This window comes from Neophocaena asiaeorientalis, unplaced genomic scaffold (assembly GCF_003031525.2).
Source record: "Neophocaena asiaeorientalis asiaeorientalis breed wild unplaced genomic scaffold, Neophocaena_asiaeorientalis_V1.1 scaffold84, whole genome shotgun sequence".
Classification (NCBI taxonomy): domain Eukaryota; kingdom Metazoa; phylum Chordata; class Mammalia; order Artiodactyla; family Phocoenidae; genus Neophocaena; species Neophocaena asiaeorientalis.
This window is the reverse complement of record NW_020173656.1, coordinates 1,704,604-1,731,325: the sequence shown is the minus strand read 5'-3', so window position 1 is coordinate 1,731,325 and position 26,722 is coordinate 1,704,604. Positions and strand designations below refer to the sequence as shown.

The 26,722-nt window shown below is 52.4% G+C and overlaps 1 protein-coding gene across 1 annotated transcript; it reads left to right on the top strand.

The window, feature by feature from the left end:
- The first annotated feature begins 22,321 nt into the window (after positions 1–22,321).
- On the top strand, positions 22,322–24,102 carry OSR1 (odd-skipped related transcription factor 1). Its single transcript, XM_024747818.1, is given in 3 exon segments — positions 22,322–22,989; positions 23,738–23,849; positions 23,851–24,102. Coding segments are annotated over 3 exon segments (981 nt in total). The 3' UTR covers positions 24,052–24,102.
- Positions 24,103–26,722: the final 2,620 nt, after the last annotated feature.

Here is a 26,722-nt window from a genome sequence, read left to right as displayed (position 1 = left end):
GAGTCTTCAGCTTGCCAACTGCAGATCTTGGGACTTCTCAGCCTCCATAATCCTGTGAGTCAATTTCTTATAATAAACCTCTTTTCAGGTAAATAGATGATAAAGATGATGATGATGATGATAGGCAGCTAGGTAGATAGATGGATACATACATAGATACATAGAGATAGATGCATAGGTACATAGATACATAGAGATAGATAGATAGTCTGGAGAACCCTAACACAGGGGTCTTACCCTTTAGTTTATTAATGTCCAAAGCTCATTACAGGTATTTGTCCAAAAAGAACAAAATTAGAGCGACAGAAGGGTATCTTTCTCTGCAAACAGCCAGCCAATCCCAGTGTGAACTGAGCTTTACCGCCTCTGTCTCCCTCATTCTTTCCTGAGCTGTTGCTACCCTGGGTCTCCAACTCTAATCTCCTAGAGAATGTGACTGTTCCTCCCTCTGTGAGCGCACAGGCTGGTGTCAGGTGTTGTCTGCGGCCTCCCCAAGTGCTGCGCAGACCCCATCTCTCTGCCATCTGGGAGTGGTCTGAAGTTCTTCAAAGGCATCCTCTGCCTGATTTTGACAAGCATTTGCTCTTCTCCTACCCTTTGAGGTCCCATACTGTCCCCATTCTATCCTAGGTTCCCTCTATGTTCTCCACTTCACTTGAGACACTTTGCCCAAACAGTTCTCCTGGCTACGCCAGCTGGCACCCCAACCAGCCTTTTGGTATCTTCACCAACAAACCCCTCCCAGTAGATAACATCCTTCCTGGGGACCCTAGGCTCCTCAGGCCTTTGAGGATTTCCCTCAGGGCTCAGTTCATGGGTTCAGGAAGCCAGGGGCTCTCAGCCAGTGGGGTACAGCCCCCAGAAGAGATGCAAGCCTCGGGCACTGGTTTTGCACAACGATCAAGAAGTACAACCACTTATGGAGGAACTGTCAATTACAACAGAAATGAGTCCCACCAGTTGCAAGAATATACCTGGTCAACCAGGGTGGATCTAGGTTTGGAAAAGCCTGAAGCTTATGGGATTTGGGTTGCCCTCCTTAAAAGGAAGAATTCAAAATTACAAAAACAAAATTAGGTATGAAAGTGAATATCTATTTAGAAAGAGAAAAGAAATCACAAAAAATCATATATTTTAAAGAACTGACAAATATCATGTACATCACAAAATCCTAAATCATAACTTAACATTTTTAATAATTAATTACCTAATACACCTCTGTAATGGATTGTCCCTACACTTTTGGCTATAATCTCCTTGACGACCATTTCATGTAAAAATAAAATTGGGTATAGAGAGAATTAAAAGATAACTTAGTCTTTTCCTCCAGTATGATTGATCAAAATTTATTTTTTACCATTTTTAGTTTCAGGAACTTTATTTCAGTTTTATAATTTGTTATTGGTAATGTAAATTTTTTAAGATTTAGGAAAACCTCTATCAGGTATCTCATATAAGCGTGAGTACAGTTGAAAGAATTTCCTATAGACTACCTGCCAGCTCCATCCATGTTTTTTTTTCCCCCCCTCTACTCACATACTTCTGGTGGGGGCACCTCGGAACACATGCATGTCCCTGTATCACCTCCGATCTTCACCTTCAAGGTCATTTTGCAAGGTGAGTGTAGGAGTCTTCCTGGAAGCCATGCTTACATGAAGGAAAGGATGACTGAAGGAAAGTCAGAGTAGAAAGAAAAGGCAGTCTTAAGTAATGTCAGTTAGTATCTTACTTTTTCAGAATGTACAAAATCACATAACAATATTGTGCATTGTTAGAGGCCTGCCAGGGTCTTGGAAAGGACCCGGACAAGTAAGGGGATCTGAAGCTTAGCTTTGTCAGTTTCACAGGAAAGCCCTCCAGTGAAGTGAGGCCTCAGGTCCTTGCTCTCAGGCTTCTTATTATTTATTCCTTATTTGCCATCTGCATCCCTGAGTCTGATGTCACCTCCTTGAACTCCCAAGACCAAGCCTGGTGCTCCCCTGTATCCTCCAATAGCACCCTGTACTCCCCCTTTTTATAATACCTACCACTCTGCATTTCCATGCCTGTCCACCTGTCTGTCTTCCCCAGTAGATTGGAAACTCTAGTAAGGACAAGGACTGTGCCTTCTCCACCACTGCCTCTCTGGTGCCTTTCACAGTGTATGGTACTCAGTGATGCTTGTTAAGTTAACTATACTGGAATCAGCAATTGCTGTGGTTGCTCCTAGGGTTTGGCCACCGTATGGATGATCCGTCCTTTGGTTTCAGGCCCCCTTAACGAATGCTTTGTCAGTGATACTCATTGAATTCAAACTTGGCCTCCATCTCTGGAATTCATTCTTCCCAAATTTGTTTGGCCTTTTGCAACCGGACTTTGCCTCCTGCTGCCACCTTCCTCCTGAAGGCAGCCAGGGTCTATGAAATAAAAGCATCGACATCCCTTCCTTTCCAATCACCACCTTAGCTCTCATACACTCTGTAGTCTCCGCCACGTTTTCACACACATGTCAAAGAGATCCTCCCCATAAAACTGGAGACACGGCATGACAGGTGTTATTTTGTCCCATCTCCTAGAAGAGGAGGAAGCAGGAGGAGGAAAAGAATAAAGGGGAGAAGGAAAAGGATGAGGGAAAGAAAATATAGGAGGAGGAGGAAGAAGAAGGAGCAGTGGGGGAGGAGGGAAACGAGAGGAGGTTGGGGAGAAATACTCAGAAATGTGAAGTGATTTAGCCAACGTCACAAAGGGACCTGGAACCGGTATGTGAGCTTTATAAACCCCAGTCCAGGGCTCTTTACACTAAACTCTTTTTTAAGACAATGCCATGAAGCACTACACTGGGAGCCATTCATCTTTGGAGCTTTAAGAGAGAGTCCTAGAGGCCAGAATGGTTGATGAAGCTTTTTAGAGGAGGTGGGATTTAAATTGAGCCTTAAAGTTTGGAGAGGGTCTGCAAAGGACACATTCCTGGGGAAGCAGGGACAGCAAACACTTGGGGACCGCCAGAGCGCCCACTGGGTGTTGTCTGCACCCAGTACTCACAATCATATCAGCAGAGCAAACTAGCCAGTGTGCAAAGTGCACTTTGGAGTAACAGGTTGTCTGAACTGTGTGTGACTTGTCTTTGCACAGAAACAGTGAGTAATAGTGCAGGGCATGCTAGTCATGAAGTGGGGCGATGACGAGCGATGAATATGCAGGTTGCTCGTTGCCCTTGACCCTTGCTTTCCTTTACATGTCAGTCCACAGCAGTCGCCTGCCTGCATATTTTAAAGGAAGATGGAGAAACACAATCTGCAAGGACAGTTGAGGCCCCCACGGGAGCATAGAATTGCCTCGAAGTACAAGGGCTCATGAACATTTTACATCCCCTTTGGAAATCCTCCTAAACTCTCTGCCTCACTGGTTTCCTGGTACAAGATCTAATAAATCTGTACACTCAGCTTAAACTTAGTGCCAGGCCTCATAATGGAATGATTACATGTGTTTTGTGTGTCAGAGACCTGACAGAAAGATTATACAGCACAGTGAAGCAATCGTTGGGGTTTTGGCAGGGGAAGAAGGAGATAAACATGTGTCCAGGGGAGAAAAATGGCAGCTCACGGATTTGCTGCATCGATGTCATTCAATCATTCAGCAAAAATGTATTAAGTTAAGGTCAACACACATTTATCAAGTCCCTCCTATGTGACAGGCATTATGTTACGTCCTGTGAGTACAGAGGTACACAAGACACATCATTTATCCTTGGAGCTTCTAGAGAAGACCATCAGAAGAGACAGGCATCTAAGAAGCGATTTCAGTATAATGTGGTAGGTGCAGCGCTAGGGGCTGGGACAGGGCACGGTGGTAGTAGAGAAGGAGGGGACTTAGCTCAGCCTGCAGTATTAGAGGAAGCTTCTGCAGGAGGAGGCTGGAGGGATAAGTTGGGTGAAGGGGCCAAGAACTCCAAGCAGAGGAAAACGTGAACAGAAATATCCGGTGACATGTCTGAGTTTGGAAGGCGCGAGGGATGGATGTAAAGGGACTCGGTAGAAGAAGTTTCATGTTACTAGAGTGGAAATAAAAAGACTGATATGTGCTGTGAGGGATTCAAAGATGAAGTATAGGCAGTTCTATCAAGGAACTTAGCATTTGATCAGATTGACATGTTAAGGATGCATTTAAAGTTATAGCAATATAAGATCCCAATGTAAGAGATACCAAGCCCAATAAGAAGTGATCAAGTGCCAAAAGTGAGTCAGAGAATTACATGGAATGGGTTTGTAAGAGAGCAGAGACACTCGCTGTGGGGGAAGGGTTCAAGGAGATGGTGATACTTGAGCAGAAGAGAGGATAATCCATGAGGAGTTTGAAAAGAAGGAGAATGTTATTCCAAGCGAAGAGAATACCTTCATCAAAGACTCAGGAACAGCGCTGATTCCAGTCATTTTAGGATTGCATAGGAAATGAGACCACGGTGTGAAAAAAATTTCAAAATAAAGTCTTTGCATATAAAGCCTTTTAAGTGGGACAGGTCACTTCCCTAGATTGGGCTAGGAAGGGAGCATGGAGATAGCCACTCATGGGCTAATTTGTAGAATTACAAGATGGAGGTTGCATGAGCAATGCTTTTGTAGCTCCAGTACTAAGCTGTGTTCTGGAAGCCCCCCTTTAAAGCCAATGGGAATGCTTGTAAAAAAATTTCAAAATAAAGTCTTTGCATATAAAGCCTTTTAAGTGGGACAGGTCACTTCCCTAGATTGGGCTAGGAAGGGAGCATGGAGATAGCCACTCATGGGCTAATTTGTAGAATTACAAGATGGAGGTTGCATGAGCAATGCTTTTGTAGCTCCAGTACTAAGCTGTGTTCTGGAAGCCCCCCTTTAAAGCCAATGGGAATGCTTGTTCCAAAGTAGAGATGACAAATATGGCTCTAGATCAAAGAGGAACAATAGAAATCTGCATTAGAAGCCTAATATATGCATGAGCTTCAAGCCCTTGCCATGTGGCCTGTCAAAGGGGACAACTGTGTCTCCAGTGGTCTCACGGAAACCAAGACAATTGTGTTTGGGACAAACGCTAAACAAGATAAGATGGCAGGGAAACTAGTATAAATCAGGATAGTCTAGGCAAACTGGGACATGGGGTCCCTGTAATGACCAGTCTTGCAGGGAAAACAGAAATCACGTGAGGCATTTCAACAGAGAGAATTTAATAGAGAAAATGGCTTCAGTGGGCAGGGGTGTCTATGAAAGCACAGTGGGAACAGCACAGGGACGCCAAGGGAAAAGGGGGAGGATACAAAGGCAAAGGTTGGGGTTCTCAGGAGGACGGACCCTGTAGAGCTGGGGCTCAGCCCTCTGGGGAAGCAGCACTTCCCTTCTGCTTCTGGAAGACTCAGGAGCTCAGAAGGGGAAGTCCATGGGGCAGGGGCTCAGCTATCTGAGGGGAGGGCACTTCATGGGGCCTGATGAGGCTGGTGCTGGGAGCGCTGGATGAAGCTGGAAACTGGAACCACCCGTGATGCTGAGTGAGGTGCAGCCCTAGAGCAGCACTGAAAGCAGTGAGCAAACTGCCTGCCAGTCAGTACCCACCCTCGCCCCGCCCCTACCTATTCACAGCATCGAACAGCTGGGAGAGGGAAGCTGTAGTTCACAGGGTCCCGGCCCCAGCTTCACAGAGCAGAGGGTGGAAAGGTGGGCTGGAACTGAGTACAAGTGGTATAGTAACTGGCACAGGCTTGGAAACAGTCCTGATTTTTGAGGTGGGAATTCTCCTAAAAGACATCTCAGCTCAAGAAGTGATGAAATCGTAATCTGGTCCCAGCAGAAGAAGGAGATAACCATTGTTATTCCCTTTGTACCAGGAGCTTTACAAATATTGGTTCATTAATCACAACAATCCCATAGAACAGGTGTTCATCCTGTTTTTACAGATGAAGTGTCAAGCGATTAAGCGGCTTTGCCCAGAACAAATAACTTGTAAGAGGCAAGGTTGGGACTAGAAATCAGTTCTATGTGATCCCAAAGCCCAGTTCTTTCTGTGGTGGGAGCTGTTCCTTCACAGGACTTAGGCCCAGGATCCTGGCTGGGGGCCAGCGGCTGGACCACTCCTGGAGACTGTGGACCAAACGAACTCTGCCACCACTGACCTCCTGAAAGCTCAGGCCCAGGAGGTCGTCCATCCTTTGAGTGCACATCTCGCCGGATTCTAGCAACACCAACATGATTTCCTCTTGCCCAGAGCTGGCCTCACTCCCATCTGGAGGAGCCAGAACCTTGAATGAGCCCGCCACCTCTTGGAGGAAGCCTCACGACGCAGCCACCCTTAGCTCCCTTGTGTGGTGCCCGGAGAGTGTCTGTGTGCCTGTCCACGTATGTGCCTGTCATATAAATTCAGCTTTACCCAGCAGGATGACATTCTTGGATAATAGGCTCTTCAGCTCGAGAGCCAAAAACTGCAAAGGCAAGCGTTATTTTTTTGGCTGAGTCAAGTCCCCAGTCTTTGCTCAAGATGGAAGCAAATTGGGCCTGTATTTTCTGGAAACGCTGATGCCGAGATGGGACCTTGTTGAGGAATTCACCAAGGCCCAAGGGAACTGAGAAGATAAATGCTACCAGGCGGCTGCAACTTGAGCGAAGTTCAAAAACAATAGCATGTCAACTTAAGATCATAGAAGGCTATGGCGAGGGTGACAGAAAACAGGGGAAACGACTTGGTCCTGAGACAAACGAGGACGTGGATAATGGGTGATGGCACTACAAACGCTGCTTTGAAAGGAAGCCGGAAGGGAAGGAGGCAGAGTCAGCTCTCCCCACCCAGGGATTCCAGCTCATCCCCGAGGGGGAGGGAGGTGCGGTGGCGGTTTGGCATCCTGCCTGCCCAAACGCCCCGGTGCCAGCCTCCACTGTGCTCTCCGGAGCGGCTCAGGAGGGCCAGGTATGGGTTTCTCCTGTCACGCCAGTGTTTTTGCAGAGAGGGCTTTGGGGTCTTTTGGGAAGTGACTTAGCTGGAGCCACACGTCTGCCAGCATGACAGCTGTTACCACTTATACCAGGAACATCTGGCCTGAAGATTGCAGTAAAAGTGACACTTGTCTACAGAGAGAAAATGTTGAAGTATACATTTTGGACATGAAGAAATAAGTAATGACATTTAATGTTTTCATAAAGCTGCTACATCATGAGCAGCAATCATCCAAACCCCAGGCCCAGGCATCCACGGGGGCATCTTTATACCGCAGTGTGCCTGCGGGGTTTGTAGAGGGCCTCTTACCCAGAACACCATTCCCTCATACGGGCTTTGTCCTCTGAAGACATAGGACAAAGGGAGACCCTCGTAAGACCCCCTCCTTTCAAGACTTAACTCACAGGAAGGGGGAGCAGGGAGCAAAGTGTAAGGAGCCCCCCCTCCAGATGTCAGGAAATCTAGCTCCGGGTTGCAGTTGTGTCACCGGGTAAATCGTATCTGGAGGTTCAGATTTCTCGTCTGTGAAATGGAGGTGTCAAAGATGATATGTTTAAGGTTCCTCCAAGAGTTTATCCTCTGTGCTTTTTGGAATAGAGGCAATTCTACCATTTCTATGCCAATCCCGTAGGTTACACATGATTCTTTCCAGACCCTGCTCTTAAAACGCACAGTTCCCTTGATGTGGTGATTCTTGCAACCCCTCCAATCTCAGAAGAAGAGAGAAAGTCGAACAGGGCCAGTGTGAAAGCCCTGGGCTCCTGGAGAAGAAGACAGCACGTGGAGTGGGAGACCAGACTGCCAGCACGGCCCGACGTCCGCACGTGGCCCTGCGGATGCTCCCAGCACAGCTGGCCCCGGGCCACTGCGCCTCAACTCCGGCGTCCTCTGTGTTGGATTTCAAAGAGGGGAGTTGAAGAGAAGATGAAGCACACTTGCTGAGACCGGGTTCCTTTTTGTTGGTAGCGTTGATTAGGAGGGTACAATAACTACGCTGAGTTTGGCAGAGATGTGGGATAATCAAACAGGAAGGCGTATTTAAGAACTTGGTGATTTGTGAGCGGTCAGCCCTTTGCATAATTTTAACATGCAGTCACTTATCACGAATGCCTTTTGAATTCAAAAATGTTACCTGTGCCAGACTGACCCAAGAGCAATGCACTATTAATGTACAAATATCCCGATTAATATGTACGTCACTGTGTAAGCTCGTGCCTCGCCAGAGAAGATCCCAGGAGCCCCTTCTTATTTTCTCTTCTACTGGGAGGAGGGAGGCAGGTACTACTGCTCCCCAAACACCGTTAGGCTCTTCTACGTCGCTCATCCCCCATCTCCTAAAGCAGACTCTGAAGCCTACCCTTTCTTACGGAGTGCCTGTGCCCTGCGTACTCTTCTCAGTGGATTCTCGGCTCAGTCAGTCTAACCTCTGGAGCCAGGAGAGGAGAAGAAAGGAAAGGCCAGGGTCAGGTTGCTGGCTACTCCACAGTGCTCACTCTTGGGCCAAAGCAGAGTTTATGGGTCCCTGGGTCACATTATAGTTGGGTGATGCGGTTTTTCTAAGCTTTAGTCTGTGGGCCTTTGATTTTGTACATCTAGCAGCTTCTAGATGTCTATTCTAGAAGCTGAGATTAAATCCTGTGTTTAGGGCTAAGACCCTGAGCAGGGCTAGAGCCTGGGCCTGGGGATCAGAATGGGGTCTGCAGCTTCCAAGTCAGTAGGTCTGAGGCAGGGCCTGAGCTTCTGCATTTCTAACAAGTTCCAGGTGAGGCCGATGCCACCAGCAGACACACTTTGAGCACTGCCGAGGGAGGCTGCCTTCATTATGAACTTGGGCTTTGGAATCAGATGCTTGTGGGGTTAAGTCATGGCTCCAGACTTACCTAGCTACGTGACTTTGGGACAAGTAATGTGATATTTCTAAGCCAAATCTGCTCAGACAGAAAGTGAGAATAATCATCTTGCTGACCTCTTGGGTTTGGTGTGAGGACTCGGGCCGATCACGCAGGAGTGCAGGGCCCGCGCGCTCAGGAGAGGAGAGGACCCTGGGAAGAACTGTGTGTGGCTCTGCCCTCGGAGGTTTCAGCCCATTTCCACTTCCAGGACTGCACTCGTGAGCCTCGGCCCAGCCACAGGGAGGCCCCTGACCTTACGTCTCTGTTAATAAAACGGGTGACAGGAATAATGCCGCTCTCCTGGAGGCGTCGCACAACAGCTCCTTAAATCACTCCGAGGGTGTTAGTGATTGAAATCACTGTCCTTTCCATCAAGCCAGGGGCCCTGGGTGCACCTGACACGAGGAAATCAGTATAGACACTTTCAAAGAGATGTTTACATTACCTCATCTATACACCATAGGTGACTAAAATTGATCGTACTCATCTGGAACCCTTTACACTGCTTTTAAAATTAATAAGACATGTAAAGTGGCATGTTTATTAAGAGGCATGTAAATAGACATGTTTTTACCAAAACAAAATTGGAAAGTGCTGTCAAAATAAAAACATAAAAAATTCCCTTTTGGCCGGCACCAAATGTCATGACCCCAGTAACAGGGGAATAATCAGCCATCCTAGGGTTTCCGTTCAGCTGTCTACACTGCTTATGTGTGAATAACCACCCGTCAAACCTATTACAAGATCCGGGATGTGCAGGGTGTGTGGGCAAACCCAATCTCACCATGTAGCCCATTTAGCACCTTCCTCCTTCTCGAAGCTTCCAGTAACACTCATATAATGAACTATGGATTGAAAAACAAGAGAGGCCCACCAGGTTAGATGTTAGAGGCCTCTGTTCCCTCCCTTTACCCCAAATGTGATCAGCTTCCCAACACAGAAGCTAATTCCCACGTGCCTGAACCTACACATCCCTGTGGCCTCTGAGGCAGCTTTGCTGGCTGGTTCCCTCCAGGGCCTCTGTATTCCCAAGGGAGTTCTGCAGAAATGACTTTTTTTCCTTCGCCGGCAGCCTCCTATATGGTGTGGGTGGAGGAAACCCAAGCCCCGCCCCCATTTCACTCATCATCCCCTGGCACAAAGTGGATCCTACAGTTTTGGAACCGAGAGGCTTTTGATGATTATCCAGTCCAGACCTCTTCTCTTACAGAAAAGGAAAAGATAAAGAAGAAACACCTACTCAACTGCTTTAATGAAGAGCCTTTTCTTTGACTTTGGATAAATTTTCAATCCTCAGAATCCTCCTTAGCAAAACCCAGATACCACGGGGCAGAATCATTCTTTACCAACAGCTCTCACCCTGCATGGGCTCGAAAGACCACCGGCATCTGAATCATCTGTGGAGCTTTTAAAACAAGCAGACTCTCAGGGCCCCCTGCCAACCTCCTAAATCAGAAACTCTGAGGACAGGGCCTGGGGATCTGCATTGTGAAGACCCTCGGGGTGATGCTGTGGCTGGGATTTTGGAAAGCACTTTCTTAAACCATTAACCTGCTAACTGTCAGTTACCACTCCAGCAAGGATTAGCTGAGGACCAGCTCTTAAGCTGAGCTGAGGGGTGTTTGTGGGCCCTCCCTTTCCTCAGTGGGTGGCCTTTGTACCCAGTGGCTTGAGATGGAAATGCCCTGAGGTTCTCCACGCTCCCCTGCACTTTGCTGCCCATGCAGGACCCTGGGCATTGAGAACCCAGCTTTTTCCATTCATGTGGGCCCCGTGGCCTTCTGCAGCTCCCCCTGGCTGTCTTCTCACAATATTAAGAAAGCACAAGCCCCTCTACCCTACATGGCTTATCCTTTTTAAGATAAATCTCCTGAAATGTTTGTGACAGACAGAATTTTTGGCAAACCAAGCCATGATTCCAGAAATTCTTTATCTGGAAGACATTGATAGTCATGCTCTAGTTTTAAGTTTTCTCTCCATTCCCTTATCGTTGACATGTGATATGCAAACGAATACCCAAGTATACCGAAAGCACCCAACCATTAGTCATTTTGAAGTGAAAAATCCTGTGCTAATATATGTCCCTGTTTTGTATTTTGTATTTGCTCAGAGTGTTTCAGCAAATGCTCTTCTCTTCAGAGGAGAGGTTCTCATGTAGGGGATTGGAGACATGACCAGCAAATGGATTTGCCTGGAGTCACCTGGGAATAAGGGAGCTATGGTGAGACTGGCATTTTAAGTGCCAGCTGAGACCAGGGAGGAAGGGCACCTGGCCCTTGATGGCGGCTGAAATAGGGAGTGTGGTTTCCTGCTCTGTGCAGGTGTTCAGCTGTACTATGACGTGGCTCAGGTCCACGAATACCACTCCTCCTCCCGAGCCGAACTTCATAGAAATCACAGAAACGAAGGTTCTTCTAGCAGAGGGGTTGGTCCTCTCCTAGCTTGCTGGTTACTCTGGATTTTCCCAAGGGGCAAATATTACGGAGCATCTTCAATTCCAATCTCTCAGCCCACCTCACACCTACCTCCTCAATGCCAGTGCTTGGGTCGCAGTCACACCTGCTGGATGGACACCACTCTTAGAGCTGCATCTGGATGCCTTCCAAGTTCCACGGGTGGTTGCTTCTCTCCCGGTTGGGCCACCACTTCGGGGACCCAGGACTTCTTCAGTGTGACAGTCTGAATGCAGGAAGACCCCAGTCATAAACACTAAAGAGGCAGAAGCCCCCATCCCCTTCTATCCAGTCAGTATCGTTATTCATGCATGCGGGAGGCACCCCAGGGCTTCACATCACATAGGGAGCACCGGTGGCCTTAGTAGTTCTTTGGAATGTCTAAGTCAGGTCCCTTCCCTTTTCCACTCCTCATTGCAAGCGCAGAATAAGGAAGTGGGAAACCCTACCTCTTGCTGGAGCAGAGAGTGATGGGTGGCAGGAAGCAGAGCCCTCCTCCGACAGCCTGGAGCACGGGCAGGGAGCCTGTCTTTCCCTCGGCCCTAGCTTGTTTCCTCTGCACATGATCTCAAGCCTTTGCTGCAAAGGGTGCTGTAAGAGTCTTGGAATAATTGGTCTTGGAAAGCAATTTCAGCCTCTGTTTTCTTCCTTATTAGAAATTGTGCAATTGCAGCTCTAAACTTCCCAGGGTGCCTGCAACGAGTTTTATAAGGAAGTTGGATAGAGGCCTGTGAGAGCAGCACAGCCGAAGCCCCCAAGGATCTCCTACACCCTGTCTTCTTCTGTCTGCAAAAGACAGACCAAAGAGCATGTTAACAGGTATAGTTTTAGGACTTCTCCCTTCCGGTCTCTACCCTGAAAGCCGGAGCTTTGATAACAAGGAAGAGAGAGCATCAAAGACCCAGCTTTGCTGAACTTGTAAAACGGAAAGTAGAATGGTAGTCACCAGGGGCTGGGCGCTGGGGATTGGGGGAATTGTGGAGATGGTGAGGGCACAAACTTGCAACTCGTAGGTAAGTTCTGGATGCACAGCATAGTGATCATAGTCAGCAATACTGTATTATAAACTGCAGAGTTGCTAAGAAACTAGATGAGAATCGTTCTCACCACAAAAAAAGCGATTATAATCATGTGAAGTGACAGAGGCGTGAGCTAGCTAGCACTATGGTGGTGGTAATCATATTGCAATATATAAATGTATCAAACCAATGTCAATTACATCTCAATAAAATTTAAAACAACTTTTTTTTTTTCTTTTTTAAGTTGCAGCTTTGATGCCAAGGAGTAGAGAGGGTCCAGCTAAAATATCCTGTAGGGAATTCCAGGAAGGGAAGGGAGCAGCAAAGGACCTGGAATCCAGTGGCCTGCCTGGGAGGAAGGTGAGGGTAGGAGGAGGCATGGCGTGTTTCAGGGAATCCGATTCGAAGAAGCAGGCTCTCCCTCTCCATTCCTTTGGTTCTTCAGAAAGCCCGACTGGGAATCGTGGGAGGGGCCCGGGTCCAGATGCTCCTCCAAGCTGGGGAGGGAGGGAGGAAGTGGACGCAAGAGCCAGAGCATCCTCATCTCCAAGGAGCTACCTAGGAGGTAGCGCTAACCCAGCTCGGAGAGTCCAGAAAACTTTCACAGTAGATCCTGGTTCATCGTTTTTCCCAGGACCAGAAACTAATGGTGGTAGAAAGTTGCCAAGGATTTCGGATTCTTAAAAACAAAACCAAACCAAAACTACACTCACAAATCTGGAGCAGGGAAAACAGAATCCGTGTTTGTTCTTTGGAAGGGCAGTGTGTAGTTTTACATGCGTAAAGGCGAATTTCGTGACTCAGAAAAAGAACATTTAAAGGAAAAAAAAACCCTCCCCGGAGACAACTGGATGTGAGACTTTTCGAGGAAGGGGCACCGGGAGATGTCACTTGCTCACCAGCAGGTGGCGCGTTTTCTTTAGGATTGCGTCCCCAAGTCTGTCGATAAAACATCGCAGCCAGACTTGCTCCGAGTTCCCTCGCCGGAAATCGCTATGCAGATAATAACCCTCCAGTGTCTGGAAATTAATTACCTCCAACGCTCATTCCTCCAGCGCCGACCGCCGCCTGTGTAGCCCGTCAACGACGTAGCGCCGCGGGTGTAGTAAGGTAATTCTGTCCGCAGGGCTTCCCCCTGACTATACGCGATTCAGTTAAAATAACTTTTTTTTTCATCATCCACAGTTTGATTAGACACTGCGTCGTTTCTAATACATTTATTTCCACCTTTGAATAAAAGGAAAATTCAGTAATCTTAGAACGTAGATCCGTCGAAAATAATTTTGACAACTCATAGTCGTACAAAAAGTAAAAACTCCCCACAATTTCTGCGCACATTTTGCATTTTATCTTCACAATTTAAGACGTGATTTTCGTTCCGTTTTACCGGCGCTAGTATGCCCAGAGTTTATGCAATTCCACATGATGTTCGTGCTTCATACATCTCATAAACTAAGGATAGACATATGCATGCATGAATTGTTTTATTTATTAAGGTGACAAATAGTTACAAGATACTTACGTGCTCATAAAGCACTTAGGAAACGGGAACTGCCTGGAAAAACAGTTCAGTTTCCCTTTCAGTTTTGATACTGTAACTTGCCTGTCGCTGTCACAATAAACACCGGCTCTTGGGTTCACCTGTGATCTATTCTCCTAAGACCCTGGCGTTGCTTGTACCTTATCAGAGCCTGTAATCTGCACAACGTGTGTGGATGTCCTGTTGCCTACCTCCCGTGCTTAAAAACTTTTCCCCAAAGCTGGATTTTGACCTGATTGATCGTAATGGTTCCAGAGGAACTATTGAGCCATTACAATCCATCATCTAAATGATTACAGAGGGATACCTAAATCTCCCGGTTATTTGAAAGCTCTGTACATGCTTAAAGGGGGGTCAAATGAGCAGACCCCCAATTGTCCACAAAGTAGTTTCAGGAAAGCTTGCGTTGGAAGCAAAAGCTCACCTAGTACTAAGTAAATTTCATTTTCTAAAAAAATGAGGTCACTTTTGTGTGGTTAGGAAGTGAGGAGAGGTGGGGTTCATTTTTTATCCAAAACCCCCCCAAGCAAAGTAAGCCACGTTCTAGTTAATTTTCTGGAAGCTGCTCAATTTTCACTCCGAAGGCAGGCTGGGGCACTGTTCCTTCCGAGTGAGCAGGGGTCCGGAGAGGGTCTGGGGATGGGGTGGGGAGACCAGCAGAGGCTGTCACCACCCCATCGTGCCCAGGAGACGCGGCGGAGGGCGGGCGGGGGCTCTCTGCGGGACTGGGCTCAGGGCGGTCCACGACCTGGCGCCACGGGCTGCCTTGGGTATCGCTTCCTGCTGGACCCCAGCGGCACTGGCGGGGAGTAACCCGGACCTGGAGGCCTGGTCGCTACTGTGGGACCATTTCCCCGAGACTGCTCCGTCCCAGACTCGGGCGCCCGCGGTTGCGCCGGGCGGGCGGTGGGTGGGCGAGCGAACCAGAAGGACCAGCGGCGGGGTTTGCGCGGGGTCTGGTCCCCCGCTGGTGCCCGCGGGTTCTAAGCGAGCAAAGCTTGCAGACACGGGGGCGGAGTGTGCGGGACGCCCAGGAATGGCATGGGTGTCCAGACAGGAGTTTCTCCACCTTCACTGAGCTCTGGGGCCATAGGGTGGTTGGGTACCCTATAGTGAGCCCGTTGACCATGTTTGAGCCATGATGTCCTTGCAAGTTTTAAACGAATTTGCCTTCGCTGTAAAGTAACTTGGTTGCCCTTACGTGTCCTGAGTCCTGCTCTGCTCAGTCTATCCAAGCTGCAGTCCAGGCGCAGCGTGGCGACCTAGCCCTAGCTTAGTGGGATCAATTTCTCTTAAATGGGGCTGGGGGAGCCCCCTTTGTTCCCGTTGCATAGAGAAGCCGAGGGGTTCTTAGCTTCCAGGGTTTCTTCCTGCGGTGGGTCCAGAGGGAACTAGGATCTGATTGGTCTCCACTGGAGACTGAGGCCAGGGTTTGGGGGTCATCCCCTTGGGTGCTCAGATTGAGTTGGAGGACTCGATGGCAGCTAGCAAATCTTGAATTTCATTATTCCAGCTTTCTGGGGGTGTTCATTGGCCAAGACCTAGAAAGAATGGCGTTGAAGCCAGGTGTCTGAAACAGATCTGAGGCTGGGCAGTGCCAGTGTCCTGCACCTCTCTCGCGCCTTGTCCTGTCCTAGGAAGCAGCTGGAGAGGCAAAGCCTGAGATGCTGGGCAGCCCCACCTTGCCCCACACCAGCTAAGTTACAGGATTTGACCTGAGTGGGGTCAGTTTTCCAGATAACCTGGCAAAAGCAGCATTAAACAACTGGGTTGCATGGCCCTTTCTTTAGGATCCCTAAAAACTGTCTCCAAGAGCTCTTTAGGGATCCTACTACCTGGAGATTTTCTAGAAGTCTTTGAGGCAGGTTGGCCAGGGGCCCTGATTCAGGAGAAAAAGGCAAGTGAAAGATGGAGGAAGCACAGTTGCACTGGGTGGCGTTCTGAGCAAGAGATGTACACCCCAGGAGGCTCCATCCTACCTGAATGTCCTCTTCCCAGGGGCCATTTCCTAAGTGGCCTGGAAAGCCAGATGGCCCACTGTGGAGGCCTCTATGGATTCTTTCACTGCTGGTAATAAAAGGTGCCAAGCTTGGTCTCCTAGGAGAGCCTGAGCCTCGCGCACACAGATTCCCTGGCCCAAGGTGGAAGCCGGTGCAGTCCAGGAATGCCCTGCTGGACTCGCCCGCCCAGCCTTCCTTGCTCTTGGCACTTGCTGCCTTGGAATCTCAGGGGATGGAGTGACCTCAGCTCCTTCTGCTCCCAAGGGGCCTCCCAGGGGGCCCCCCAAGGGCCAGAATGTCGCTCCATGCTGGAAGTTGCTAGGATTCCAGCTGCACAGACAAACTTACATGGGTCCCTTACTCTAGCACTAACCTGCAGGGGGTGAATGCAGTCCCTTGGGGCGAAGACTGCATCCCTTTTTCCTCCTCCCTGCCCAAGACAAAGTTACCTGGGGGCTGGAGGCCAGGTTCTGTTCTAAAGGCCTGGGGGTAAGACCAGGGTGTCCTCCAATTATTCCTTTTTGGGGGGCATTTCCACTACCTTTTTCCTAGGTCAGGGAACCAAGAGTCTTAAAAAAAAAAAAAAAAGTCAGCTCAGACTTGCAGACTGAATCTGGACAGAGTGGCAGCTTCTTCCAGAGACACAATACCAATATGCTAGAGACCCACTGAGGCCAGGATCCAGTCTCCAGACCTCAGAGGGGTCATTCAGCAGCAGTCTTGGGGCAACCCCCAGGAGTGTAGTGGTGTGAATCTGGACTCACCCAAGCCCCAGAAACCAGCCCCTCCTCCGGACCCAGGGCTGGCTGTTCCAGAGACACGGCGGGGAGGGATCTGGGCTGGGGTCAGCTGGAGGTCAGCTCTTAGAGCCAGGCGGTGAAGAAGGTACAAGTACTCTCCTTTTTAAAGCATAAGCAGTGAAGACAGAATTTCTTGCAGCCAGAACCCTGACCCTCACTTAGATCACAAACTCCACCTGAGCCAATCCCTTGGACTCAAAGGTCCTGGAGCTGAAGAACTTCTCAGCTTGAATCGCATGCCTGTGCGGCTCATCCTCCAAGCTCTCATCCATCCTCCTAAAATAAATGAATACATGATTAGAGGGTGTGAATCCCAGAAGGTTTGGGGTCCTAGGGAAATAACCTTCTTGACTCCTTGCCCCATCCTCCGCCTCTAATCTTTCTAGCGAACTCTGTAACACAGGGTTTGGGGTCACCCGTAGGCATCGGGGTCTGGGTTACCGCTCTGGCGCTGAGCACTCTCGGGTGTCCAGGAGATGCTCCACGCCAGAAGGGATTCTGGGAGAAGAGGCTAGTCAGCAGGGGCCAAGGTGCGCTGGAGCCCAAACAAAGGCGCCAGGATCCCGACGCACCGCCCCCGCCTACCCCGACCTTGCACAGGCTGTGTCCTAGGCTCCAAGGCAGGGGACTGCGAAATGCGCGGTTTCAGCCCGGTTTCATCAGCTAGAGGTTGTTTTTCCTCTAGCGCGCCTGGGGGGATCTCGTGGGCCTAACAACGCAGAAAGGGTCGCACAGGACTGAAGAACAGGGGACGCAGCTCCCGGGAGGCCGGGGCCAAGCGAGCGCCTCTGTCACAGTCGGCTGCCCGGGTCAGCAAAACTTTCTCTCTCAGTGCGCATGCGCAGGGCAGGATGGTTAGGGGGGCAGGGGAGGGAGGAGGGAGGGTGGTGGATTAAAATAAGTAGGCGGCTCGGTGCTAAGGGGTGAGTGAGTCGGAGCTCGGTCTCTCCCCAGTACGTTCTCAGCCGCACCGGGTTCAGACCCAACGTAGGAGCCCCGAGAGAAGTTCGCCATCCCTGGGCGGACAGGACTCCGGGGCCGCTGAGCGCTCCCGCGTGTCGGGCGCTCGGAGTCCCCGCAGCCGGAGAGGGGCCAGGACGCTGTGGAATCTAGCGCCTCTGGCTTCCCGGGTCCCCCGCAGCGGGAGCCCCAGAGACGCGCGCAGCGCCGGGACCGCAGCGGAATAAGGTAACTGCAGCCCTGGGCGCCCGGGCTCGGCGAGGGGAATGCGGGCAGGACTCCCGGGTCCCCTGTCACCGATCGGCGGGTGTCTCCTCTCTCTCTATGTCCCAGAAAGAAGCTCCTCTCGCCAAGCGAAGGCTGCAGGACCATTGTGAAAGCGAGAGCAGCTGCAGTCCTGGGCGGTTGTGGGTGCTGGCTCAGGGGCTTCGCGTGAGGGGTCCTCGGCCTCTGACCCCGGGGGAATGAGGGGGCGGGTCCCCACTACTGCCCCCAGCGCGGCCGGGCTTCGCGGAATCCCAGGCGAGGTGCTCGCGGACTTCGGTCCCCCAAGAAACCGAAGCAACTAAAGCGGGCACAGACTCTCCCGAGACGCGCGCCGAGCCCAACCTGACCTACCTTAGCTGACGAAGAAGGAAGAGGGAGCGGATGGATGGCTACAGCCGCCGGCGCCCGCGCCAGGGACAGGTGCATGCCCCCGCCGGGTCGCGCTTTCGTGAGCGTTTGTCTTTCGCCGAGTTGCGCTCAGGTACGAGGCCGGCCCGACCCGGGAGCGCAGGGCCGCGTGCCTGACGCCGCTTCGCACTTGCGCTCTGCTTTCGGGGTGTTCTCTATCCGATTATTGCTCTGTGTGGTCAAGGCCTGGAGCGTAACCCGCGACTGTCCCGGTGCAGGGGAGCACGCAGGGGGCGCGAACACTACTTCCCAATCAGAGACCCGCACGCCGCAGTAGCGGAAACACTGTGGAGCCGCGGGTGTCCTCAGTTTCGGGCTTGGAAGGGAAGGATTCGTTTGCTCCCGTGCCTGTCTCCCTTCAGGAGAGAAGGTGGGAGCCGGAGAAGAGAGGGAAAGATGTGACGGACTGCCTGCTGAACTAATTTCTCCCCCAAAATTTCTCTGATAAGAGGAATGAAAACCCACATCCAGTCGTTTTTCAGCATCTCGGCCAGTAGCGGGGTAGGCTCTTGGAGTATAGTGTAGCTGCTGAGGGTTTCTTTGTTGCCACAATTTGGTAAATTTCACCCGGGTTAAGAGCTGCGCGCTGGCTCTTGGGAACAGAAACCACGTGCAAGGCTAGTTAATCTCTCAGGTTCATGGCCTCCTAGAGAAGAGTGGGGCTGGCAAGGACGCGGGGGGCGGGGGGAACGGATGGAGGGCGACCAGTGGGTAGATGTTCTATCCGAGGTTCCAAGAAGTAATTGCGATTTCAATAGGACTGGGGAGCAGATCGCTGAGGACGCAGCAGGCGTTTAAATGCAGGGGTGATGGCCGCGTAGCTGAAGGGTTCGTTCGATCTTGTTCGTTGCGAGAATTAAACAGAAGTGTCCCGTGCTGGTCAGTCCTTTCGCCAGGGGTCCGGACGCCGGTCACCACACGTGATGGGGATTCTGTGTCAAGGATGATTTTCTGGGGCTGATGCTAGACTCCTCCAGGCGCAAGCTCATGGAGCTCGCTCTGTCCTCATTAATGCAAGCAGTTAACTCGCTCACGCTCAATTAGCCCCGAATAAACTACTTTAATAGACTCTGCACACTTCATTAATGCCCAGCATAGGGTTGGCTGCAGACCCGGGACTGGCGTTCTACCGCACGAGGGAAACAGTGTCTGCACAGCGCGGGGATCCGGGCTGGGAAGCGCGAATGGCGTTTGATGCGCGTGGTCAGCACCCTTACCCGCACCTCCAAGGTCCCGAGGTCCTAGCTCCTTGCCGAGTGGATGCCTGGCCTGGGGCCTGGGGAGAGGTGTTTTCTCTCGCTTTTAAAGATCTAAAGCCTTCACGCTGGGGTTCCGGTGTCAGGGCAACGGGAGCCAGCGGGGCCGGGCGTTTGCTCATCCTCTCTGGCGGGACAGGCGAGTGTGAGACTGTGTTTTTCTCTTAGCTGACTGCCTGAAACCGAATAGTGAATTCGGCCCATTCTTGGGACTACTAGTGTAGAGAGCCACGTTTCGAACGAATTTCGTCCCCGGGAAAAGCGTTGACGAGGGCCTGGGGAACCCTCTGCCCTCGGAATGTGGCAGAAAATAAACTGACTGCGCCCCTGAGAAAAAGAAATTGAGTGTCGGGGGAAGCGAGACTGGGCAGATAGCCCGTTAAGGTTGGCTCCCAAGAGCAGTGTCGGCTGCAGGCGCCCGCTCCCCTTACCGAGCCCAAGGGCTCTGCTCCTGGGGGTGGGCGAGGAGAGGCCAGGTTAGTACACGAGGGATTGGTGGGATCCCCGACCCTGCACGGAGCCGGTCCGGGCTCGGGTGCAGCCCAGAGCTCTGTCGCCATCGCCGGGGGTAGGCCGAGCACTAGGGGAGCAAGTGGAGGCCCGGGCGGCGCCCTGCGGGCCCCGGGGAGCCAGAGATAAGGATCTGATTTCCAGCGCAGGGAGGGGAAAGGAGAGGTGACAGCAAATCAAAGAGCGCTCACCTCGCCTAACTCTGGGCAGACCTTTGAAGTCGGCGAGTCGTCTCCTTTCTCCCCCCTCCCCCTTCCCAACCCAAACAGGCTCCAGCTTTCTCTCTGGCCCAATTCGTATTTTGCTTCGCCGTGTCTCAACGCCGTAGGAGGGTCTCGGGTTGTCCCTGGCGCGACCCGTGATCGACGCAATGGAGAACACTGCTGCGGAGGCCAGGGCTCCGCCGCCGGGGTCCTCGCTCCGCACTCCCACCCGGATTTGTGCCTCCCTGAGCCCCAGGCCCAATTAATTGCTGCGGTCCGACTTGGTTTTCATTCGATTTAACCTGCGCGAGGACATCTCTGCTGGCTCTCGGTGTTTTGCTCCCTCCACCCCCAGCAGAGCCTCTTTCCTTAGGGCCCACCACACCGAGAGTGACCTTCCCCAGCTTCGAGGGGGAAGGGCTTCTAGGTCAATATTGTCCTCAGTTCTCCTGGGAACAGCACGGCACTGCCCTCACATTAAAAGCTTCCCTGTAGTGAAAGGCAGCCTGAGCCTGAGGGGCCTGGGCTGAGGGTAAGCTAGGCTTCAGAAGCTGTCTGGGTGGTTGTCAGTGTGTGCTGTGAAGGAGGGAACAGAGCAGGGGCCTGGGAAGACCAGGGATGCGGACCTGCTGCAGGTTGGAAGAAAGATCTGAGGAAGAGGAGAGGGGAAATAAGGAGTAAAGGGAGAAGGGGGAGGCAGGGGATTGAGACAGGCAAGGAGAAGCGAGTCCCAAGCACCCTGCTCCCCAGTGACTTCTTGAGATGGAGTTCGGCACTTGAGCCTCCCAGGGTCTTCTGTGTAATTCCACCTTTTTTTCTCCCTGTTTTTGCCTCCACTGGACAGACCCGAGTTAGGAGTGTCTGGGAGGCACAGACATAAAAGGTCTGTCTGCTGAGTCTAGACCTGTCCACGGAGGCTAGGGACCCTGACCAAGAGTCAAGAAGGCCAGGAGACTGCTTGTCACAGCAGCATGACTCCCCTTTGGCTTTGCTCAAGCTCCCTGGCCTTGCATTTGGAGGGTGCGTAGGCCACAGCAGCTGAGGCCCAGCCTCAATGCTCTTACTCATAGGCAAACCCATCTGCTGGGGAGGGGGTGCTGACCACACGCACAAACATCCCGAGAGCCCCAAGACCCTGCCCCCCTTTCCTATGGGGCAGGGAGGGCACTGAAGCCCCCTTGTACATGACGGCAGATGTTGGACTGAGTAAATAAATGTGGCTGTTAGCGTCCTCGCTGAAACAAAGGTGATCCCCAAGGGCTGCGGAAGGGAGTCAGTCCGCAAGGAGCTGCAGAGAGGGTGGTGTCAAAAGGGCTCGTTAATAGTGGTACAGAAAAGCAACTTTGAGGTCAACGTTGAGAGTTGTAAGGAGAAACATGACGTGGCTTCTAGAAGCCAAATTGATGGTCAGCTAGTAGAGCTTAATGTACAGGAGCTGGGAGATGTGCAGATTCGTGGGCGTGGGTACGCTCTGTAGGTGCGGTGTGATCCCGCGTGCGCGAGCGCTCCTCCCTGCATTTTGTTTAGTGGCACAGTACTGCTTGTCGCAGTTTATCTTTGCACCTTGTTGTCAACTCTGCTTCAGAATGTGTGAGTCTGTGTTTAGCTGTCAGCGTGCATTTCTGTATTTGTTTATCTGCACGTGAATGTGTAAGTGTGCTTCCAAGTTTCTGTTATCTTTACAGGAGAGTGTAAGTCTCTGTTGACTCAGGCTTGCCTGGATGTAAGTCTTTACAGGACAGTTGCCCTGTGCTTATGCCTTTCTCAGTGTCATGGACACTGTGGACTCATCTTAAGTTGGTCGCATTGCATAGGATTTAGTTTGGTTTCTGTATCAAGTTGTGTGTCTCTGCTGGAGGCCATTGGGAAGGAGTCCTGCAATTTTGAGGGTTCCTGTCTTCTCGGTGAGGGCAGTGAGCTCCATGGGTGGGGTTTTAGGTTCCCAGCTCTGGCTCTGGGGGACAGAGAAGGTGTGGCTGGGCTGGAACTCAGAAGGAGGGCACTTACCTTGAACTTGTCTGTTCCTCTCCCCTCCCCTCTTCTTTTCCTTGCAGATCGAGTTTGAGAACATACTGCAACTACGGCCATGGGCAGCAAAACCTTGCCAGCACCGGTGCCCATCCACCCATCTCTGCAGCTCACCAACTACTCCTTTCTTCAGGCAGTGAATGGCCTGCCCACAGTGCCCTCGGACCACCTGCCCAATCTGTATGGTTTCAGTGCGCTGCATGCCGTGCACCTGCACCAGTGGACGCTGGGCTACCCCGCGATGCATTTGCCGCGGTCCTCTTTCTCTAAAGTGCCCGGCGCCGTGTCCAGCCTGGTGGACGCGCGCTTCCAGCTGCCCGCCTTCCCCTGGTTCCCTCACGTCATCCAGCCCAAGCCTGAGATCACCGCTGGAGGCAGCGGCCCCGCGGCGCTCAAGACCAAGCCGCGCTTTGATTTTGCCAACCTGGCCTTGGCGGCCACGCAAGAAGATCCGTCCAAGCTTGGCCGGGGAGAGGGTCCCGGGTCCCCCGCCGGTGGGCTGGGCGCCCTCCTGGATGTGACCAAGCTGTCCCCAGAAAAGAAGCCCACGAGGGGACGCCTGCCTTCCAAAACCAAGAAGGAGTTCGTCTGCAAATTCTGTGGCCGCCACTTCACTAAGTCCTACAACCTCCTCATCCATGAGCGGACGCACACGGACGAGCGGCCCTACACCTGCGACATCTGCCACAAAGCCTTCCGGAGGCAAGACCACCTACGAGACCACAGGTGCGTTACTGCGGGTGGCCCAGAAGAGAGCTGCTGTCTGCTTCTGTCCCACCAGCCTCCTCCCTAATGCCGAGTTTCACGAGACCCACCCTCTACCAAGTCCAAGCCTCCTAAGTTTCTGGGATTCCCCCAAATCGGGAAGGAAACCAACAAAGCTCAGGGATGGGTTCCTGGAGCATGGGTGGAGAGAACAGGCGAGGAATAGGACCCAAGCTCCAGACAGGCACGCACAGCTTCCTCCGTCTGCAGCGCTGTGCAGTAGAAGTTTCTGCGATGATGAAAAGTGATACGTGGCACACATGACGATCAAGCGCTTGAAATGGGCAACTTAGTGTAGCTGAGAAACTAACTTCTCAGCTTTGCCTAATTTGAATTTTAATAACCACATGTGGCTGGTGATTACTGTTTGGGACAGCACAGCTCCAGCAAATTGTCCCACCCAGGGCCCTTCACTCACCTTCGGTGTTGACGCAGGCCTTATAAGGAGGCCATGCTGGCCCCTGGTTAGGAAGGCAGGGGCCGGCCTAGCTGGATCTGTGCACGGCTCAGACGGAGGTGTCTCCTTCACCTCCCTACTCCATCCCCAAACTCGGCACTGCCCTGCTCCACACTAGGTACTCCCAAACCTCTTTTCTTCTGAGGGCACGCTCGTCATTGCAGTGGGAGGGGATCTTGGATAACTATTTATAATATTTATAACATTGTGTCATTTTGCAAGGATTAATTCTAGGTCTGTTTTTGCCCTCAGATATATTCACTCCAAAGAGAAGCCTTTCAAGTGTCAAGAGTGCGGGAAAGGATTCTGCCAGTCCAGGACTCTCGCTGTCCACAAGACGCTACACTCACAGGTGAAGGAGCTCAAAACCTCCAAGATCAAATGCTAAACAGAGCCTCCGGGGCACCCGGACCCTGGGTCACGCCGCCCCCTCTTCCAGAGGGACCAGAAGCCGAAGGCGACTCTGGCGGGCAGCGGGAGGGCCTCCCGGGACCTTCCCCCATCCCAAACGCGTCCCCCGGGGCCCGGGCGCACGCGGAACTCCAGAGCCCCGCCCCGGGCCGTGACCCCGGCCGCCCGGGCGGCTCCCCCAGGACGCGGCTAAACTCTTGGCCAAAAGGAGGTACTCACGTGGCGGAAGGGAAACTGCATTTAAAAAAAAAGAACGAAAGCTTCGCGGAGCCGCAGCGGCGCCTCTCCCAGAAGTATTACTTTTTCTATTGTTATTTTATACGTTTTCTTTATTCTTTATTTTTTTTTTTTCTTTGAACATATAAGCTTGTAACTCTGACTGCGGAGAGAGAGGGGAGAGGAAAAGAAGTTCTGTGCTCTCTCGCAGCCTCCAACCCCTCCTCCCGCCTCCAACCCCACCCCCGGGAGCCTGCAAAAGTGTAATCCCTGTATCTGCTTCAGCCGCCGGGCCCCAGGATCGCGGGGCCGGGGAGCGCCCCTCCCAGCTCCTGCCGCGCAGCGGGCCGTGGGCTCCCGGACTCCGACGGCGGGGCGAGGGCCTCGGGCCGTGGGGCTGGAGGGGGCCCGGCCTCCGGCTCCCCGGCTCCGCTGCCCCATCACCGCGAGCGGGCAGAAGGCTAGGAGCAGGACGATGTATTGCGATTGGCACTTTATGCTGACCATCGGTAACGGACATTTATCACTGGAGTTTTTAAAAATATTAAATAAACGGTTATTTTACAGGCATTGCAGGATGGGTAATTTCCCTCCCCAAAGTAGGAAACTGGGCGGCTCCTTTCTTTGAGAGGAGCGGGGTTTCGCTGCCCAAGCCGACCTGTCCCACTTCAGCAACTTTCCCCTAATTAGCGTCAGCGGTTTGGGATGGGTGGAGCAGCGCTCCTCTCTCCCGGTGCTGGGCAACCGCGGACCCCGCCCGTATTTATTTTCTTACTTTTCTCCTCCACTTTGGCCTTAGGGTCTCAGTATCCCCAGTCCTCATCTCCGGAGGGCTCCGAGTTTACAAAGAAGCCGAGCCTGCGGTCAATACATCGGCCGTGAGAAATCCCAACATCTCCGGGTGTCGGGGTCGCTTAGGGTCCACCAAGGGAAGAGAACGTCACCCACCTCCCCAACGAAAAGCCTCCCTCCTGGTCTCTTGCTGCTGCACTGGGGAGGGAAGGAAGCGCCCTCACGGACTGCCTTACGCCAGTAACCGTCCCCCGAGCCCCCATACGCGGCTACAAATACATAATCACCGCTGCCTCCCCAAAGCCCCCAAGCTACATCCCTCCCTCTGTTAGGAGCCCCCTGACACAATTCTCTGGCTGGGGCCTGTCCCCTGCCCGGATCCCGGCTCCACGCCCGCAAAGATTACTGCCGTTTTAAAGCCTTGTCAGGAATGGCGGGGGCGGGCGCCCTGGGAGGCCCGGGGAGTTTCGGAGGAGAAATCTGAGTCCGCCCTCCACAAGTTGAACCTTCCCTGGGGCGCCTAGTTTTCCCACAATTAGAGGCCAGGCAGCAGGGGGCTCTCCAGCTTGGGGCGGGGCGGGGCTCCCCCAGCTCCAGCATCCTGACCGCGCGGCGGCTCTGGCGGTGGCGCCCGCGGCCCTTCCCGAGCCGAGCGCAGCCTCTCGGGCTTCTGTGCCCGGCGCTCAGCGACCGCGGAGACAGCTGGGCCGAGCTTACCTGCAACAGGGACCACCAATCCTCGGTCTGAAAAAGTGTGCCGGGGTTGCAGGAGTTAAAACGCTCTAGCCTTTCGCTGCGCCATCCTCACCTCCTCTGGGAATGCTTCCCCGCCCTCGGCGGGCTTGAACTCGGCGGTGCGGGAACCCAACTTATCTCTGTGGCCTTGGCCGGGACGGCGTAGACGAGTCCTGCCCTCAGCATTCGGAGCCACGCTGCCCCCTGCTGGACAGGCCTGGAGGGGCGGCCGAGGAATCGGGGCACCTCGCTGTGTCCTGCCCGCAACCCCGAGTAACTTCCGCCGCAGGTCCTGTCTGCATCTGGTCTTGCCCTCCAAACCTTCTTGACCGGTCCCAGGACCCACTGAGAACGAGGGGCGGGGCGCTGACGGTTCTGGACCGGCCTATGGGATCTCCGCTAGTCAAGCAAGAGCCCAAGCCTTCTTAACCCTCGGGTCCAAAAGGACTCGCCCCAGGAGAGAGCGGAGCCCATATCCCAGAGAACTGTGACCTCTGGGCATCTGGAGGGAGGGTGAGTCAGTGGGTTTTGGGCTTCGACGGCTTGGGCCCAGGCAGCGCAGGCTGTGGTATGGGTCGCGCTTCACCTCGACTTGTGTTAGCACCCCAGGGGAGAAGCCACATCTGTTCCTTTACTCGCCCGGTTAAGTGATAGTTCCAAGATGAGGACAGGGCGTGGGTACACACACACACACACACACACACACACACACACACACACCACTACCGAGAGCTTTGATCACCTCTGAGGACCTGAGAGTGCCTCACTCGGTTCCTTTACTCTTTGAGGGAGTCCATTTCTCTCAGGGATTGACTGCTGCTGCCCCGTGTCCCTCACATTGCACCACCTCCCACCTCCCCAGGACACAAAGAACCTCTGCCCCAACTCAAGGACTTAGTAAGGACTGTGAAATGGGGAGGTTTGCCAAGGAGGGTTTTCCTTTCTAGCCCACCCACCTCTGATACCATGAATCCCCGCCCCTCCATCCCCAGGCCCTGCCACGGAGAGACTTTCAGTACCGAGTATGCGTCCTTGGAAGAATGAATTCCTAAGCGCAGAGGTTTGGGGGATGGGGTGGGAGTG